This window comes from Sparassis crispa (assembly GCF_003851025.1).
Source record: "Sparassis crispa DNA, contig_000011F, whole genome shotgun sequence".
NCBI lineage: Eukaryota > Fungi > Basidiomycota > Agaricomycetes > Polyporales > Sparassidaceae > Sparassis > Sparassis crispa.
Genome location: NW_020939757.1, coordinates 828,884 through 844,659, shown reverse-complemented (window position 1 = coordinate 844,659; position 15,776 = coordinate 828,884). Strand labels below are relative to the sequence as shown.

At 49.4% G+C, this 15,776-nt stretch overlaps 4 protein-coding genes across 4 annotated transcripts; 1 reads left to right on the top strand and 3 right to left on the bottom strand.

Moving 5' to 3' along the window:
* Positions 1-2,226: 2,226 nt before the first annotated feature.
* Positions 2,227-3,461, bottom strand: SCP_1102850 (Versicolorin reductase; the record flags this gene model as incomplete). Its single annotated transcript, XM_027762720.1, has 9 exons — positions 2,227-2,267; positions 2,332-2,425; positions 2,479-2,522; positions 2,578-2,646; positions 2,720-2,785; positions 2,848-2,874; positions 2,937-3,050; positions 3,099-3,144; positions 3,204-3,461. 9 exons carry the CDS (start codon positions 3,459-3,461, stop codon positions 2,227-2,229), a joined length of 759 nt encoding a protein of 252 aa, XP_027618521.1.
* Positions 3,462-4,586: 1,125 nt separating this feature from the next.
* On the top strand, positions 4,587-5,205 carry SCP_1102840 (Plasma membrane proteolipid 3; the record flags this gene model as incomplete). Its single annotated transcript, XM_027762719.1, has 6 exons — positions 4,587-4,619; positions 4,769-4,815; positions 4,881-4,909; positions 4,967-4,984; positions 5,044-5,104; positions 5,175-5,205. The coding sequence occupies 6 exons, from the start codon at positions 4,587-4,589 to the stop codon at positions 5,203-5,205; spliced, it is 219 nt and encodes a 72-aa protein (XP_027618520.1).
* Positions 5,206-5,675: 470 nt separating this feature from the next.
* On the bottom strand, positions 5,676-7,218 carry SCP_1102830 (hypothetical protein; the record flags this gene model as incomplete). Its single annotated transcript, XM_027762718.1, has 7 exons — positions 5,676-5,693; positions 5,758-5,810; positions 5,877-5,885; positions 5,930-6,449; positions 6,506-6,649; positions 6,703-6,943; positions 7,028-7,218. 7 exons carry the CDS (start codon positions 7,216-7,218, stop codon positions 5,676-5,678), a joined length of 1,176 nt encoding a protein of 391 aa, XP_027618519.1.
* Positions 7,219-14,030: 6,812 nt separating this feature from the next.
* On the bottom strand, positions 14,031-14,555 carry SCP_1102820 (hypothetical protein; the record flags this gene model as incomplete). Its single annotated transcript, XM_027762717.1, has 2 exons — positions 14,031-14,230; positions 14,297-14,555. The coding sequence occupies 2 exons, from the start codon at positions 14,553-14,555 to the stop codon at positions 14,031-14,033; spliced, it is 459 nt and encodes a 152-aa protein (XP_027618518.1).
* Between the last annotated feature and the right edge of the window lie 1,221 nt (positions 14,556-15,776).

Sequence of the window (15,776 nt, the reverse complement as noted above, 5' to 3'; positions counted from 1 at the left end):
TTTATTTTAATGGGACAGCTACATGCAGTCTCACCTGAAGGGTGGGAAGAAAATTTGAAGGACTTTTCCATGCCATCAACCTATGAGGTCTACCAGATCTATACATCTATGGTTGCACTACAAGAAGAGTTATCTTCGGAGTGCTATTCACACTTCGAACCACAGTGCAAACTTTGAATATGACTCTATGAAATCACTAAAGATTGTGCCTAAGTGACATACAAACAAATGTTTATCTCCCAGTGAAGCTGTGTGCAGGAGTTAAGGATACACTGAGCTCTATGTAGACCTGTAGAGTGAATTCTTCCTTGTGCACTCTAATTAATTTCATTTAATTTATTTAATTTCTAGCGAAGCTACCACTATAGCTAGACTGCCCGCCTCCTGTGAACCCATCAGGAAAACCCCACTTTTCCTTAGAGACCTTTTGCTCTGACAACCCTTATTTAAGGTTATAAGTTCTCAAATAAGCCTCAATAAGTTGGATTCCAGACACTTAATGTAATATGGCTTGTGCCCTTTTTGTCCTTATTTCCTTAAATAAGAACTATAAGTCCATTTAAGGCAGTTAAGTGTTCTCTTAAGAAAAAGTTGGGTTTTCCTGATGGGCCCGCTGACGGCCGTGTGTGTCTCTCCGCGGCCAGCGCCGGGCTCCCACCCGCGCCTGCCCCGCATGACTCAGCGCGAGTGATTGGAAGACGCGATGCAACACTGGCTTTGCACGCACGCGTGCGCTGGCACCGCGCGACGTCACGCTTGCTTCACGCTCCCTCACTGACAGAACGTGCATCCTTCGGAGCGACGGCGAGAGCATCGTGTCGTGATCTGCCTCCGATCAGCTCCCGCCCAGATCAGGCACGCAGATGGCACCCCCTTCGCTGTCCGCCACCCTCCGCCTCCGCCACTACTCTGCACCCTGCCACAACTACCACCCATCTCGCGCTCCACCCACTCGCGCACCAGGCAGCGCCGCGGACGGTACGCCTTGCCCTGCCAGCAGTGCGCAGAACACCGGGTCGAGACACAACGCCTCCAGAGGCTGCGTCCCTGGAAAGCGGGCCTGGCAACCCCATCACGAGCCCGAATGGCGACGAGCATACCTGACCGCACCGACCGACAGCGGCGCCCCCCGTCACTGGCCCATCTCAATTCCACACTTGCACTCTTCGACTTCGCTCTTGCGGCTTGCCTCAGCAGATGCCAGCGGAACCGCCCGGCCGCCCATGGCGATTGCAAATCGACGCGTCCCGGAGTCGTGGTAGGTAGTACTTGACTTTCTTTTGCCTGCTTCGATCGCCTGCTTCGGCCGTTGGACCTGGGGCAGCATGCCAGTTTAAGTTGGCCACTCTCTCGAGGATCGAGGTTAATCATGTCTGTGCTTTGTCGGAGAGCTTCGTGCACTCTCGGCATGGCCAGGTCGGATTACGCCCGTGGCGGACGGATGTAAATAAGCGCACGTTGCGCGACCTCAACGTTCAACTATCAAAGATCACGTTTCACGCATCGTTCAGTAATAAATTATTCGTCATATGCCTGCATTACCTGTTCGTTCTGGTGACGAGGCCATGGAGGCGACAACGAACACTGGGAGATGAATTGGGCTCTATGACGGCTTTCAGTCATCGTTGGAGTGCGCGGACTCCATTCTTCTCTAGTTGTAATTCTAGTAGACGTCATGGATGTGGCCGTCGGTCACTGATCGTGGTGAGGTATCATAATCTACGGCAGCAGGGATGCGAATGAGAGATTCGACCAATACAATACAGGTGCGAGTGTTTCCGATCCTGACCCCACATGCAGCAGATATTTGAGGCTTTAGTCCACGATACATCAGACACCGCACACCGCGCAGACAGACGGGAACACACAATTGCTCGGGCACGGCACGAAACTGTGCCAGCTGGGCGACGGCCCCCCCATACGAGATGGTTCCGTTAGGACCTTGATACTCGGGTCAATGACTACGTCGCACAGTCGGGCGGTTCGTCGTACAAATCGACGCTTCTCAGCGAGCTCATCGTGGGGGAGGATCTCATGCATGATTGTCGTGCAGAGTACAAAAGTCATCCATGCAGCAGCGATCTCTCCTTATGCACAAAGCACGAACACGCCAGAACAGAACCACCAAGATAAGTCTGATTCGTACACTCGATCTGCAGCCGTACAAAAGTTGACGTACTTGAACAATTACAATGGAGCTTCGCTGATAGCTCTCCGGACGTGACCTCAGTCAAAGAAAACGCCTCCGTTGATGTTTATGCATTGGCCTAATTATCCCATATTTCGATCAGCCGATCCCGATAACCACCTCCGCCAAATTACCCCACTCACCGCTGACGAACTGAGACTCTGGCTTTACGAGGTAGGAGACCAGTTCTCCGATGACAGAGGGCTCTCCAAATGGAGTATCCTTCGCGAGACCAAGCTATACAGCTGTGGTGAATCGCGTTTCACTAGCAACAAGAGCGGACTACCTACCGTGGTTGACATTTTCTCACTCGTAAGCTCATCGGACTCGATCACTGTCCAGAGAGACTTGTCAAGTTCTATAACTGTAGCATCGATATTCGAACGCACGGAGCGTCGTGCGAATCATCCCCGGGGCATAGCTGTTGACAGTTATGCCGTGCTTCGCCCATTCGAGCGCTACAAGACAGTTTCAATCAAGAATACGAGCTTAGCTGTGCTTTTCAGTGAGAACAAGAAGGTCAAGGCGCACCGCAAGTTTGAGTAAGTCCCCGCACTGCGAATTTCGACGCGTTGTATACAGAAAGATTGGTCATTCCTGTTCATGCAAAGTACTCATGAATGCGAGTGTCTTTGTTGGCGGGTGCTCTGCAGACCCACCCGTCTTACCAGCCATGGAACAAGCGCCTGGAAACGATCGATCAATACCAGGAAAATGCGCTAGTCGGACAGTGGCAAGAATGACTTACCTATGATTCTTCCACCTCGTCCCTGCTTGATCATCTGGAGAGCGGCATACTTGAAGCACAGGAAGACACCCTTGACGTTGACGGACATAACGCGGTCATACTCTTCGATAGAAGCTGCGGCCGCCGATCAGTATCACAGTTCTCGAAACAGACAGTACGCACTCTCGACGACAGGCTTCACCAGGGCGATGCCTGCGTTTGCGACCATCTGACAGTCAACGAGGTATTCAGAATATGCGGCGCGTCGCTTAGATCCCGAATGCATACAACGTCCAGTCCGCCAAGTGTCTCTACGACCTTGTCAACCACGGTCTTCACGTCGTTCTCATTCGATACGTCCCCAGTCACGGCGAGAGAGCGTCTGCCCTTCTGCCGTATCTTCTCGACAACTGCCTTGAGCGATTCTGCCATTGCAGGAATGTCGTTCACGGCAACGTCAAATCCATCGTCTGCAAGACGCAAGGCGACGGCCTCTCCGATTCCTCGGGAGGCACCTGTGACAACTGCGATGCGAGTGGTAGACATCGGTAAAGAGAGAAATATGAAAGAATGTCACTCTGGACTGAGTTTTGAGGGGGTCCCTGTGTAACTAGTTCAGTGTCAGCAGAATGCCGGCGTAGCCTGTTAAAAGTCCTCGTGACCCCTGTTCGTCAACGGTGGTTGGGTAATCCTCGGAGGTTTTAGTCTGACCTGGGAAGATACGTATACTCTGTCGAGGTCGTAGTTCAGGAAGAAGCACCAGCGGCGTTACCAGATGACCTTCGACTGTGCATGATCAGAGAATTCAGCGGTCAGTTCTCCATTTCTTCTGACATAGTTCCTGCTCGCAAATAGTCCGCAAATGTGGTTTCAGCTAACGAAAATACACCAACGTCGGTGACTCACCTATAACATGTCAGTACCTCAAGGGTATGTGGGTCTACCTCCCGACAGTCTGAGAATAATTATGGTGGTTGTGTGAAATGGTGGTGTAGAACAGAACCCTCGTGATACTAACTTGTGATGCAATGGCTGTGGGTGGCCGAGACTGTGTCCAAAGGGTCACGGGCCAGTACTTTGTACAGATATTAACTTGTAGAACTGCACTGAGTCCCATTTCGGGGCGCAAACAAACAGCAACATGACTCTTCATATCGGTGTTCAACGGGTACTGGGTCAGTGTGTCAACGTACTTACCGTTCTTCGAAGCACAACCGTGTGCTGCGACATACGTAAGCATACATACTACGAGAGCGTATTTGAGGAGACCTAGACACGAAGGCTTCGAAGGCCGAAACCATCTGCTTATCTAACCGCCTATTCTTAACTCCTCAACTTAAAGTCTTTCATAAAATGTTCAACTTACCGACCGTCGTCTCTCTTTCACTTCTCGCAGAGCCAAACACAATGTGCTCTTCACCCTGTGTGACACTAGACTCCGCTTCGACCTTCTCGTGTTCGGTCTTGACGGCCAGGACTGGAATGCAGGACTTGCGCAGGACAGCACATCCAGAGATTAATGCCGGGCGTTCAGTATGCTGTCCCGAAATGGAGTGGGCGGTGCCATCACGTGCACGTATGTCAGCACCCGCCGGGTCTCTGTGACTTGCGCGCAATTCGCCAACTGACAACTCTCCAATCTGCACTAACTATTCAATTTTAACGAACATCATGAGCACTAGGCCTGCATACTCCACCCAGCCCGTGCGTCCGCTACAGTACATTCTTGTCCGACCCCGCCGCTAACTGCACTGACCTTTACTCCTATCGCGTCACTTGGCACTTGGACGATCGATTTTGACGAACCCGGCTGCGATTCACGAAAATCCGCGCCTATCGATACCGCTGAGTAGACGCGCGTCAGCAAGACGCAGGACTTGGTCCTGTACTTCGTTGCGGTGTGCGTGCCACCCCAACATCCCTCACCTTACCCCGGAGTCTCTGACTGTGCGCTATGATACATAGGTTCATCCCGCCCTTAGCCGTGTTCTTCAGTGCGTGGCCGCAGAAATATTACTGATTCTGGGCGAAGTGACGTTTGCGTGGCGCAGAGCGCGGTATCACAGCCGGTGCGTAGTAACCCTGCGACTCTCCGTGCGCGCAGTATGATGTGACGTGGGACGCGCAGACTTCTGGATCAACATCCTGCTGTGGATCCTCGGCTGGATCCCTGGGGTGCTGCACGCGTGGTCGGTCGCTTCTGCCTATTTATCTATCCTGTCCGTCGTGTTGATCGTTCGTGTGACGTGCCGCGCGCAGGTATATCATCGCACAGTCCGAAGGCATCTAGCCTCGCCCGACGTGAAGTCATGACTACATACGTTCTGTGATTCTGGTTCACGAGCGTTGTTGTATCCTGTGTATATTGATTAGTACGCACCCCGCCCCGCGCCTTTTCGGAGCGGTAATCACGGCTTTGTTAACGTCAGTGTGACCGTCTTGCGTGGTTATATTACCGCTGAAAATGAGAAAAGAGAAATGCCGAAAGGAAACTAGTGTGATGTTTACGGGGAGGTCTGCGTGTGGTAATATATGCTGGGCCTGGCACCTTCAAGTCGGGGAACCTGCTGTCGCTGTTACCTCAGATGTGCTGGTGATCGCTCTGTCCTGGTCTGACCTCGTTCTCAGGTGTGCTCATGCATACACTCACATCCGGAATCGACGGCCTCTACCTCAGTGAGTCGGCCCAGTCATACTCCGATACCCATCAGGTGGACCGCTAGCGGTCTTTGTGAGAGACAGCCTCAGCCCCGGCTCCCCCTAAGGGATCGTCGAAGACTGAACGTCGCGGAAGATAGTTAAACATAAAGATACAAAAGTTTTAAGTATTTAATCGACGTACTGGTAGAATGTTCGGGAAAACAAGTAAAACCGCACCAACAAAACATGAGGAACCTTGACAGCAACGATTCACATAGTGGTATAGGTCAATATGAATCGTGAAAAGTAAGGTGAACGTACACATCATGGCTTGGTGTGCAACCAAGAAGTCACTTTATGCTCCAACTCCTTACGCTTCGCCAACTCTGATTCTCTCTGTTCCGCGAGATGTCTCTCCCTTTGTTCGGCGGTCGGCGGTCGTCGTACGATTTGTGGAAGGAGTAGAAGCATATCATAGATGTCCATCTTTCCACCGCCTTCAATGTCTCCCTTCTCCCGTCTCTCCGCCCTCTCCCGCTTCTGTTGTGCTTTCTTCATAGCATTCTGCTCTCTTTCATGCTCAATCTGTGCCATATCGCCATCCAGGTAGAAACGACCTTGCCAATGCTGGCTCAGATAGGCAGAGAAATCTTCATGACTGAAATATTTCATAACCGCTGCGGCATAGACAGCATCAAAGAGGATGCCCGGAGGCCAAGAAGTTCGATCGACAGGAAGGTGGAGAGCCTGGCCGTGAGGGACGAGAAGGTTGTGGACGCGATTATGACGCAAATCAGGATTGAAGACGGCTTCGAAGCTATGAATGGTCCATCGCTGCTCATCTGGTTGTAAGGTGGGATCGACGTCGTTGGTAGACATCGCGAAGTTCGGTGTCTGTCCGGAAGAGGACTCAGTCAAGCAATCTTCCTATATTCATGAATCATCCCTACCACAAGGAAGGCCACACCTCTGCTCGCGAGTGCCCGATGGAGAAAGTTTGTCACGAAGAGGCCGTTACGAATGTCGTCAATATCATCGATACAATCATTTTTGTCCTCGTCACGGCTACGAGCATTGGTAAGTACTTTGATACCCTAAAGGCAAGCTGGTCAGCATGGAGAACGTGGAAAACCATGGAGTACCATACAATGTCCCCCTTACTCTGACCAATGAGATGTGTGGCATCGCAGCTCCTGGCGAGAGAATCCGACGCAACGCATCGTACATCACGGCCCTCAACTTCATCTCTGAAGCCATCGCAGCATGCTTCAGTCGTACTTCCCGTGGCGCAGTAGGGCTCAGCAATATAGGGGTCCAGCGGAAACATCCGTGAGAGCTCTGCTGGAGTGACATGAAAATATACAGAGAAGTTGCCGTCAATTAGAGGCCTGTCGTAGTCGATTTCGAGAGCATCAGCATTGTCCGCAGCGCAAAGTATACCTTCAGCTCCCAGAACAACTCCGGTGATGAACCGGATCCATTTGTAAGGCTTAGGAGAGAACTCGAGAATACATGCCTTCTGAATCTTGAGACATTGTACCCACTCCCATTCTAGTTCTCTAACTCTCGCATCTCCTTCCGACCCTTCTTCTTCTTTTGCGCGAGGCCGAGCAAGCTGAGCAATGACGGTGATGATTTCGACTTCAGCGGTTGAGTCGTCCATGGTTATTAGGGAAAGAAGTACTAGCGCCAGTCACACGTGACAGATCACAAAGTATGTCCCAAAATGGGCAAGATCAGCGCCTGCAGGTGGCACATACTCACTGTGTTTTCGCCATTCTAGTAGGGGGTCTGCTACGAATAGGCTACATCAGATAGAATACATAGTTTGATGGGTAGCCGAAATCGCAATGTGAAGATAGGCGGAGTAGGGCAGATAGCGAACATAGCTGTGACTCCCACTGCTATGTCATAAATCTTGATGTGAAAGATGTGTGCTAGCCCACATACATCAGCAAAAGTGCACTTTTGTTACCATTGGTTATATAGCATTATAATCTACAAAACCCATTACAATGATCAAAATTATTGAGCAGAGTTGTAATGGATAGTAACTTCTCTATGGTGGTTCCGAACTTTTCTCAATGTCTTAAATTATTCGGTAATCCATTCGCAATCAACATAATCTATTCCAAATGCACGGAATTCTTGGGACTTATTATAATGTATTCCGAGCTTTATAAGGCATTGTGATACTCTTGTAAGCGGTACCAATGGAGGACTTACAACGGCTGTATAAACAGACTTGCTCCTTGCAGGCAGGGCGAGAAATGCAGTAATCATAGTACAATATTACATACAACAGGTGTGATTATCAATACAGAGCCCATGAAGCCCACATGAGCCCATGGAGATAACAACATGACACCGAACAGAGCAGGAGCACAGCACAAAAGCCGAAGAGAGCACGAGAGCTAAACATCACAAGCTGGGACAAGGAGAGCAAGACAACCACGGGAAAGTGAGCATGAAGTCCGAGAGAACACAGGAAAGATATGAGTGAGTGAGAGGCGGTGAGAAGGCACCTTTAGCGAGTGACAGTGAACCACAACCAGAGAGACAGTGAGAGGGGAGAAATATGAGGTTGGCAGTCTGCACAGAAGGCTGTAAGATGTCACAGGACATGATGCATACATCGAGGTACTTACTGTCTATAGTGATGTTGAAACAGAGGTCAACAGTAGTATGTGGCACCGAGTTCTCTTGCCAGACCATTGCGACCATTCTCGGTTGGCAGTTTGCGTGATCATTCTCATCGGCCTCGGTTCATGGGATTTGACTATAACACAATAATTCAGTATGGTGGCGCAGGCATGAACACGTACTCATTCCACCACTGAACAGCAGAATCCGGCTATGTGCGTGCATTCCCCAGTTCATTGAATAGACCGACAAAGTTCTGGAAAAACTCTGTGGTGCCAAAACTCGCCATCACACTCCGATGCATCCGAGAGTTCAGCCATGGCACACGCTCTGGAAATTCGCGGAGGCACTCACAGGCTCACATATCTAGAGTATCACCGCGCGTGCAACGCCAACACGATCGAGCACCTAAACATGCGGCTTGATGCCACTGTGGAGGAGAGGGCAAAGAGGACGAGCACGATGCATGCAGGCTCAACTGGGCAACAAGGTGGGTGTGCATTGCTGTAGACGACGCTTCGGGATGAATGAATGCACGAGGTTGCGTAACATCACCTTCCCCGAGCAATAGCTATGATGTCATTTCGGAACATCACAAGTAATAAGAACTCACCGCCACGAGGAACGGGCTTTGTATCTCCGGTATCCACACAAAGGGCCTGTCTATAATAAAGGAATCCATCAGCTACATTATCATGCAGACAATGATACGTACTCATGATATCCCCCACAGTTTCTGGGGATCACACGCCTCCTCGCTGTGTATCGATGGTGCCTAAACTCGGTATATGCACCCTGTATGGACACAAAGCATAAAGTCAAGGCAGTTAAGGGAGGCTGTACATCGGAGATACTTAGCACCTACCATACTCGGATAGGCATGCGAGGAGCAGAAGAGCAAGAGTGCATCACTTCGGAAGCAAAGCTAATAGGAAGTCTCCTGGAGAAGGGTCTTTTGGAGAGCAGCAGAAGGACAGGAAAAGTCGGTCGTAGGCGGGAGGGGAGCAGCGTTGGCGGGAACCAATTCTACGGAGTTCTTGATATCTTGAAGTCATCAGTAAAGCAGGAGGATACAAAGAGAAGGAACAAGGGAGTATTTGACGCCAGAGGGGGCTCGCCGTCCATTATATACACCAGGGTTAAGGTATGCAAGGAGAAACAAGCTACTACGTCATCGCTCTTACTTTCAAATCGGGAAGAGTCGCTACAGGTCGCTACGGGCTTAGGGCTTTGGATTTTCACCACTAGAGTATGGTAGCTGTAGGTAATTAGCTAGGTAGGTAGATTACCGGCATTGAGAAATTTGATGTGGAGCACCAGATGCCTCAAGATCCTATCAATGTATTCCCGGCACATCTATACAGTGACGGAATGCAAAACTCGCAGCGAACGTAGAGATTTGAAGGTGGCCCGCAAAGGAAGTAATACTAATCTCGGAGGGCGTGGTGTGTCCAAAACGTTCAGTAGATCGCTCTCTGAACTTTACGCCGTGCGCGTGCCAACCAGTTGATTGACTGTTTTTGGGTCTCCCTTCGTAGTTGCTCCTGTGATTTGACAAAAATTTGCTCAACATTACAAGCACTTTGTACTCCTATATCTACCTTACATAGCATTGCAGCACATTGCGATGCCATTGCGATGAATTGTCTATATTACTGAGCGTTGCAATACATTGGGAAGGATTACGGAGGTTGTAATACAATCCAAATATTCCGAGGGCTTGCAATGCCGTTCTAATCTCTTACTATGTACAGGCAAGTATTACAATCGTCGGAATCTATTGTAACAATTGTGCACTTTTGCTGATGTAGCATATGCATCGCATTTGGTGCACGATCTCACTTATCTATGACCATCTGCTACGTGAGCTATACTACATCACTGTGCTCCTTTCTATACAGGCTTTCTGGTGTACCTTGCACCAGCTACATTGGCTATTCCACGTAGCGATTTCAAGCTTGACATACATATAACTAGTGCTAAGTTCAGGCCTCCATCGGCCCAAGCGCATCATCGTGCCCAAGGTCAAGTTCACCTGGCGTACACTACGTGCTGGTTCCGCGCCCTTCCATCCACATCAGGAAAACCCAGCTTTTACTTATGGAACTTATTCCGACTTTTTGTCCTTTTTTGCCTTATTTAAGGCCCATAAGTTCCCAAAAGTTGGCTTTTAAGTCTCCAAGGAAATATGACTTATGGACTTTTTGTCCTTTTTTACCTTATTTAAGGCCCATAAGTGCATTTAAGTCACATAAGAACACCTTTAAGTAAAAGTTGGGTTTTCCTGATGCACAGATTCGCTGGCCCGTTGACCGCTGTCTAAACAGATTTCTGGCATGCCGTCGCCGAGCGAGGAGTGCTGCGTTGCCTTCTATCTCCATGACATAGTCTCTGCATGCTCTTGGTCTCTCGGGTCATGGCTGAACATGAGATGTGCTCTACAATTCTTGTGTTTGTCCAAAGTTGGGATGCTCCATTGACACCTCTCGTGACAGGTATGTGAGAAACAGACTGCATTGCAAACTCCATCGGAAGATCGACATGCAAAGTCTATTCTGTTGCAGGTGTGATTAGGTATGCAGTAGGGGATGTGAGCACATCAGGAGTATCTACTATTAGTATATAATGGAATAGATGGGTGTTGTTGATGGTAGCCATGGAGCATCGCCAATATAGCTGAAGTTTGATATTTCTTGTAGCCTAGAAAGTGTATGCTGTAGCTTTTAGACTGCTAGTGACTACGTGCTGCGCGGCATAGCCAACGTATCACCTTGTTCACTACAGGGTATCGCACAGTGAAAGATACACTTGAAGCTTGGTAACCCAGCTTGGAGGTTAATATGCAGAACTATGCGGCGTAGCCCAGGTCCTAGTTATACCACGTATCCACAGGGGTATCTTGCACCCAGACATAAGGGCAAAAACACAGTGACTCCACGCTGTCGACTCGGGGTACGCACGGGCCTTGGCCGGAGGAGCTTTTGACTCTCGGTCAAGTGAGTGGTACTTTGCTGTGGTTCATCGGGCATGGCAAACGGGAAAGTACGCTGGGCTATCACAGTTGTTCGGTGATATCAAATTTATAATAATGGGTTAGGGACGCCTGAGCTATACGTGTGATTTGTTGTCTGAAGTCGGGATGGTAATCTGTATAATACAGATGGGGGAATGTAGAGGGGGATGCCTAGCAACCATGTGCAAGGGCTTGCATTCTGTCTTCTTATACGATGCTGAGTCTTCTGTGTTCTCTTGTCCGTGTGCCTACAACCGTGTGCAGGGCTTACTGAGTCTTCGTTGTCTTCTTAACAGTGTGCCTACAGCCGTGTGCAGAGCTTACCGATTCTTTGTTGTCTTCTTAACAGTGTGCCTACAACCGTGTGCAGGGCTTACCGAGTCTTCTGTGTTCCTATCCGAGTGCCTACAACCATGTGCAGGGCTTTACCGAGTGCGTGTGTCCTAATACGATGTGCCTGGCCGATAATTTTCCTACGTGTTGTCTGAGAACTTTCTGAGAATGGGTTGAGTATCTAGCAACCGTGTGCTAGACTACCCAACAGAAATGATACGAGAGTGCAGTAGTTGTGTTTGTAACAACTCACTGCCTGCACTGAACTGACTTCGTCGGGATCCTTTTGATTACGAGTAACAATATTACTGGGAGGAGTGGAACAAACTCCTATTCTTTTAGTTTATCACTTTGTAGGGTAAGCTACAAGCAGAGGGAGAACTCTTCACTTATAGGGGTGCTACAAGTGGGGAGAGAAGACTGTGGGTCGGGGCGCCTCGGGGGTCCTTTTATACCCCTTGGGTGTCACCCGTTGTGACCGTTACATAGTAGTGTTACATGGCAGATTGGCCAATAGCAAAATAAGAGCATCACATGATTAAAGGGGAAAGTAGGAAGGAAAAATGTCTTAGGACCTTCGTGTCCAATAGCATAAAGTGAGCAGGGAGAAACAGGGAAGACAAAACTCTTGGGATCTCCGTGTCCAATAGCATAAAGTGAGCAGGGAGAAGTAGGGAGAAAGCACTTTCCGAGTTTTTCCTGTCCAATAGCATAATGTGAGCATCAGGTGACATGCTCGGCCAAATGTTCTCGGGTTCCGTCTTAGTCACGTGACTTCTTCGTCAAGCGCTTCACTGGTGGTTACGTGTTCACAAGCCAAACACTTTTGGTGCGTGACATCTGGGCGGCACAAAAAAATGCAACTGACCCCAGTTGCCCTCCTCGGACCATTCAGATTCTTGATGAAGCATCAGAATCTTATACACTGATGCTTGAATGGTCAGAGTGGTCATCTGAACTGCTGCTTCCATCATTTTCATAATTTTCTATTTCTTCGGCTAATTCGATAAGGCGTGGGTCATCACGATGCACGTATGGCAGCAGGCGAAATGCAGCAATGCTTTGTTTCCAAGGCATTCCATTGAGATCTTTTAGAACATATGCTCCATTCATCGTCCAGCATACCACCTCGTAGGGGCCCAAATATCGGTCTTTGTGTTTGCGATCCATCTCCTTTTCGACTGTGTTGTTGCGTACGAGAACCAACTCTCCCTTCGTGTATATGTCCTTGGTAAGGCGGCACTTGAAATGTGTCTCGAATGCTTCTTTGGATTGGAGGCAATGATGACGTAGTGTGTCCGCAGCATGGGCTAAGTCTTCAGGTCTCTTCTGTAGTTGGCGAATGTGCATTGCAAGCAGGTCGCTGGTTGTCATTCCTGAATGATATCCTTCCATCATGAATGTTGCTTCAGTAAGGTCGAAAGGAAGCACGGGGTGGACTCCATACAGCAAATAATACGGGGAGAAATCAGTTGGGCGGCTGACAGTGATGCGGTCGGTGAAGAATGCATGATGTACGAGGTCGGGCTAGCGGTTGACTTGTCCATTACAAGCCTTGATAATTGATTCGCATATAGTGAAGTGTCCACGTTCGACTACTCCATTTGCCTTTGAATTGAAGGCTGATATCTGCACTTGAGGAATTCCATAGTGGCGCATTAATTCCGAGAATGCTCCTTTGACTTCGTTCCCATTGTCGGTTGTTACTTGTCCAACTGCTCCGTATTGGCAAAATACTTCTTCCCAAATGAATTGTGCCACAGCTTTAGCATTGGCTTTGCGTAGCGCTCGTCCTTTGGCTGCTCGAGAAAGATCGTCTCGTGCTGCAATGATATAGCGATGCCCTTTGACGGTCAGCATAAACATAATGTCCACATAAACCTTGGTGAATGTTGTCGATGGGGCTGATATCAGGATGGGCACTTCCACTTTGTGTACGCTTCGGATTTGACATTGGTGACATGATTGGACATGCTGCTGTGCATTGTTCCACATTCCTGGCCAGTAGAAACACTCCTTCAGGGTTTGCATGACAGCATATTCTCCTCGATGTCCAAGTCCTTCGTGTGCCTGAAACAAAATAGATTGTTGGGATTTCATGGAGAGGATGACTCATAACAGGGGCTTTCGTCCATTCTTCCGATATAGTTTTCCATTGCGCATAAGGAACTGTGAAGCCTTCTGGATAAATCATCATTTCTCTTGAGTGTTAGGGAAAGTTGGTATTTCAAGGGTCTGCAAAAAATGCTTGTAATCACTGAGGGCCTCGTCTTGATCACTTCGAGTAACAGTGTATGCCTTGACTGCATTTCTGTGGGTTCCTTTTGTGTATCCAACCAGCGCTGATCCATAGCTTTGACCTCGGGCTCTGATTTCCATGTATAAGGCAATATCGTTGAAGGGAGGCATAGCGCGCTGAGGTGGGAATCCTATCCACGAAGAGGTCTCACATTTCGGAGATACCACAGGGTGCTACACAACAGACCCTAGTCCGACAGCAATTGGAAGCTGGTTATCGGAGGAGGGAACACTACGAGCCCGAATGCTATTTCTAACTCCTCAACTACGATCCGCAACAGCCTCAAAGTACCATCCGCCAACTCGCATCTACCGGTGATCCCGCGCATGACATCGTACAGTTTGCAGGCCATATTGCACAATGTCTCAACCCGAAGGTGCAAGGTTCCTGATGGCAATATAGCAAAACTAAGGAACACGATCCCAGGGAAATGGGGACAGGACGACTGCGCACCAATGTCTGGGAGACCATCCGGTGGGTGACCCAAACTAAAGTCCTCGCGGACAGCGGGGTCATTGTACAGAATGCAGGCAGTCAAACCACGAGAAATGACAGCAGGAAGGTGGTCAGCAATCTGAGGGACCATCCGACGGCCGGCTTCCACAGTGCGAGCCGTCGCAAGATGTATTTCCACTTGGGCAAGGACAGGAATATCGTGCAGAAGGGGTAGGATGATCCCCACGCTGGCCGCTTCGGACTGGGCTTGGACCATGAAGACCTGAGGGACGTGTGAGGACCGGACAGTGAAGGAACATATGCTCACAGGGAGCCTCACCAGCAGAACATGCATTCAGACTGCCCATGCTTTCCACAGGATCGGGTTGAAGGGCTCGGTAAAGATCTCAATGTGAAGAAGGGCTTCGGTGAGGGTGTATTTGTGAAGGATGACACTGGCATCCATGGATGGGAGATTTAGTTCAGGATGGGAGATATGCCTCCGAGGCGGGCGGGTGTTTATCAGGCGCTCAGGTGGGCCCAGTGACGGAGGACCTCTCAGATTGAGTAGGAGCATGAGGGGACGGGATTGCGAGCTATGGTGTGATGGGCAGTGATTCAGCGGAGTGATTGTTAAGCAGATGCGAGCAGTATTGGGAGGGCAGGAAAAGGTCAGGACCGGTTTAAGTATGAGGGCAGGGGAGGAGGTCAGGGTAGAACTGACCATCCCGGAAGGTACACTGGCAAAAGCCTCATTCACATTCCCATCCCATCCAGTTAGTGCATCTTTGGGCAGTCTTGTGTTTGTGCATTTTCTGGGCAGTCTTGCATTTTCTGCATTTCAGCGTTCTCCTTAGAGCAGTGCAATTTTACCCCGACGCGTTTCCAGCGATTATTGCAACTACAGAGATTTTCCTAGCTACACCTTCAGGCCACCCACCTCATACCTCTGGAATAGACTCTTCTCCTTCATTGCATCTCAGACCCCATGCGGACTTGATTCCGCTCGTACTCCTCCTTTCCGGCTTGCGACGGAACAACAATCTCATCATTGTCCAACCAGGAATCATCATGTTCACTTGCTTCTTCGTCAGATGCCAATTCTCATCGTGATAGAGCATCGGGTCCTTTGTGTTTATCGGCGGGCACATGGATGAGCGTAAAGTGAAACAATAGGACTCCTTGTATCCATCGATTGATAGTTGCATTGGGTTGCAAGTCCAGCTCATTCAACATTCCCTTGATGTGTTTTGCGTCCACTTCCACTTGCAAGTTCCGTACTCCAATCAAATATAACCAATAGGCACGCAGTGCTCGGTACAGTCCATAGAGCTCCAATTTCGGTTGTGAATATCTTGACTCCCGTTCATTTATGGGGATCGATCCATAGCATGCTGGACATTTTCAGCCTTCATCGTCATATTGTCCCAATATAAATCCAACAGCATACTTGCTTGAGTCCACAGATAGTACCACAGGATTGTCCACTTGGTAGTTA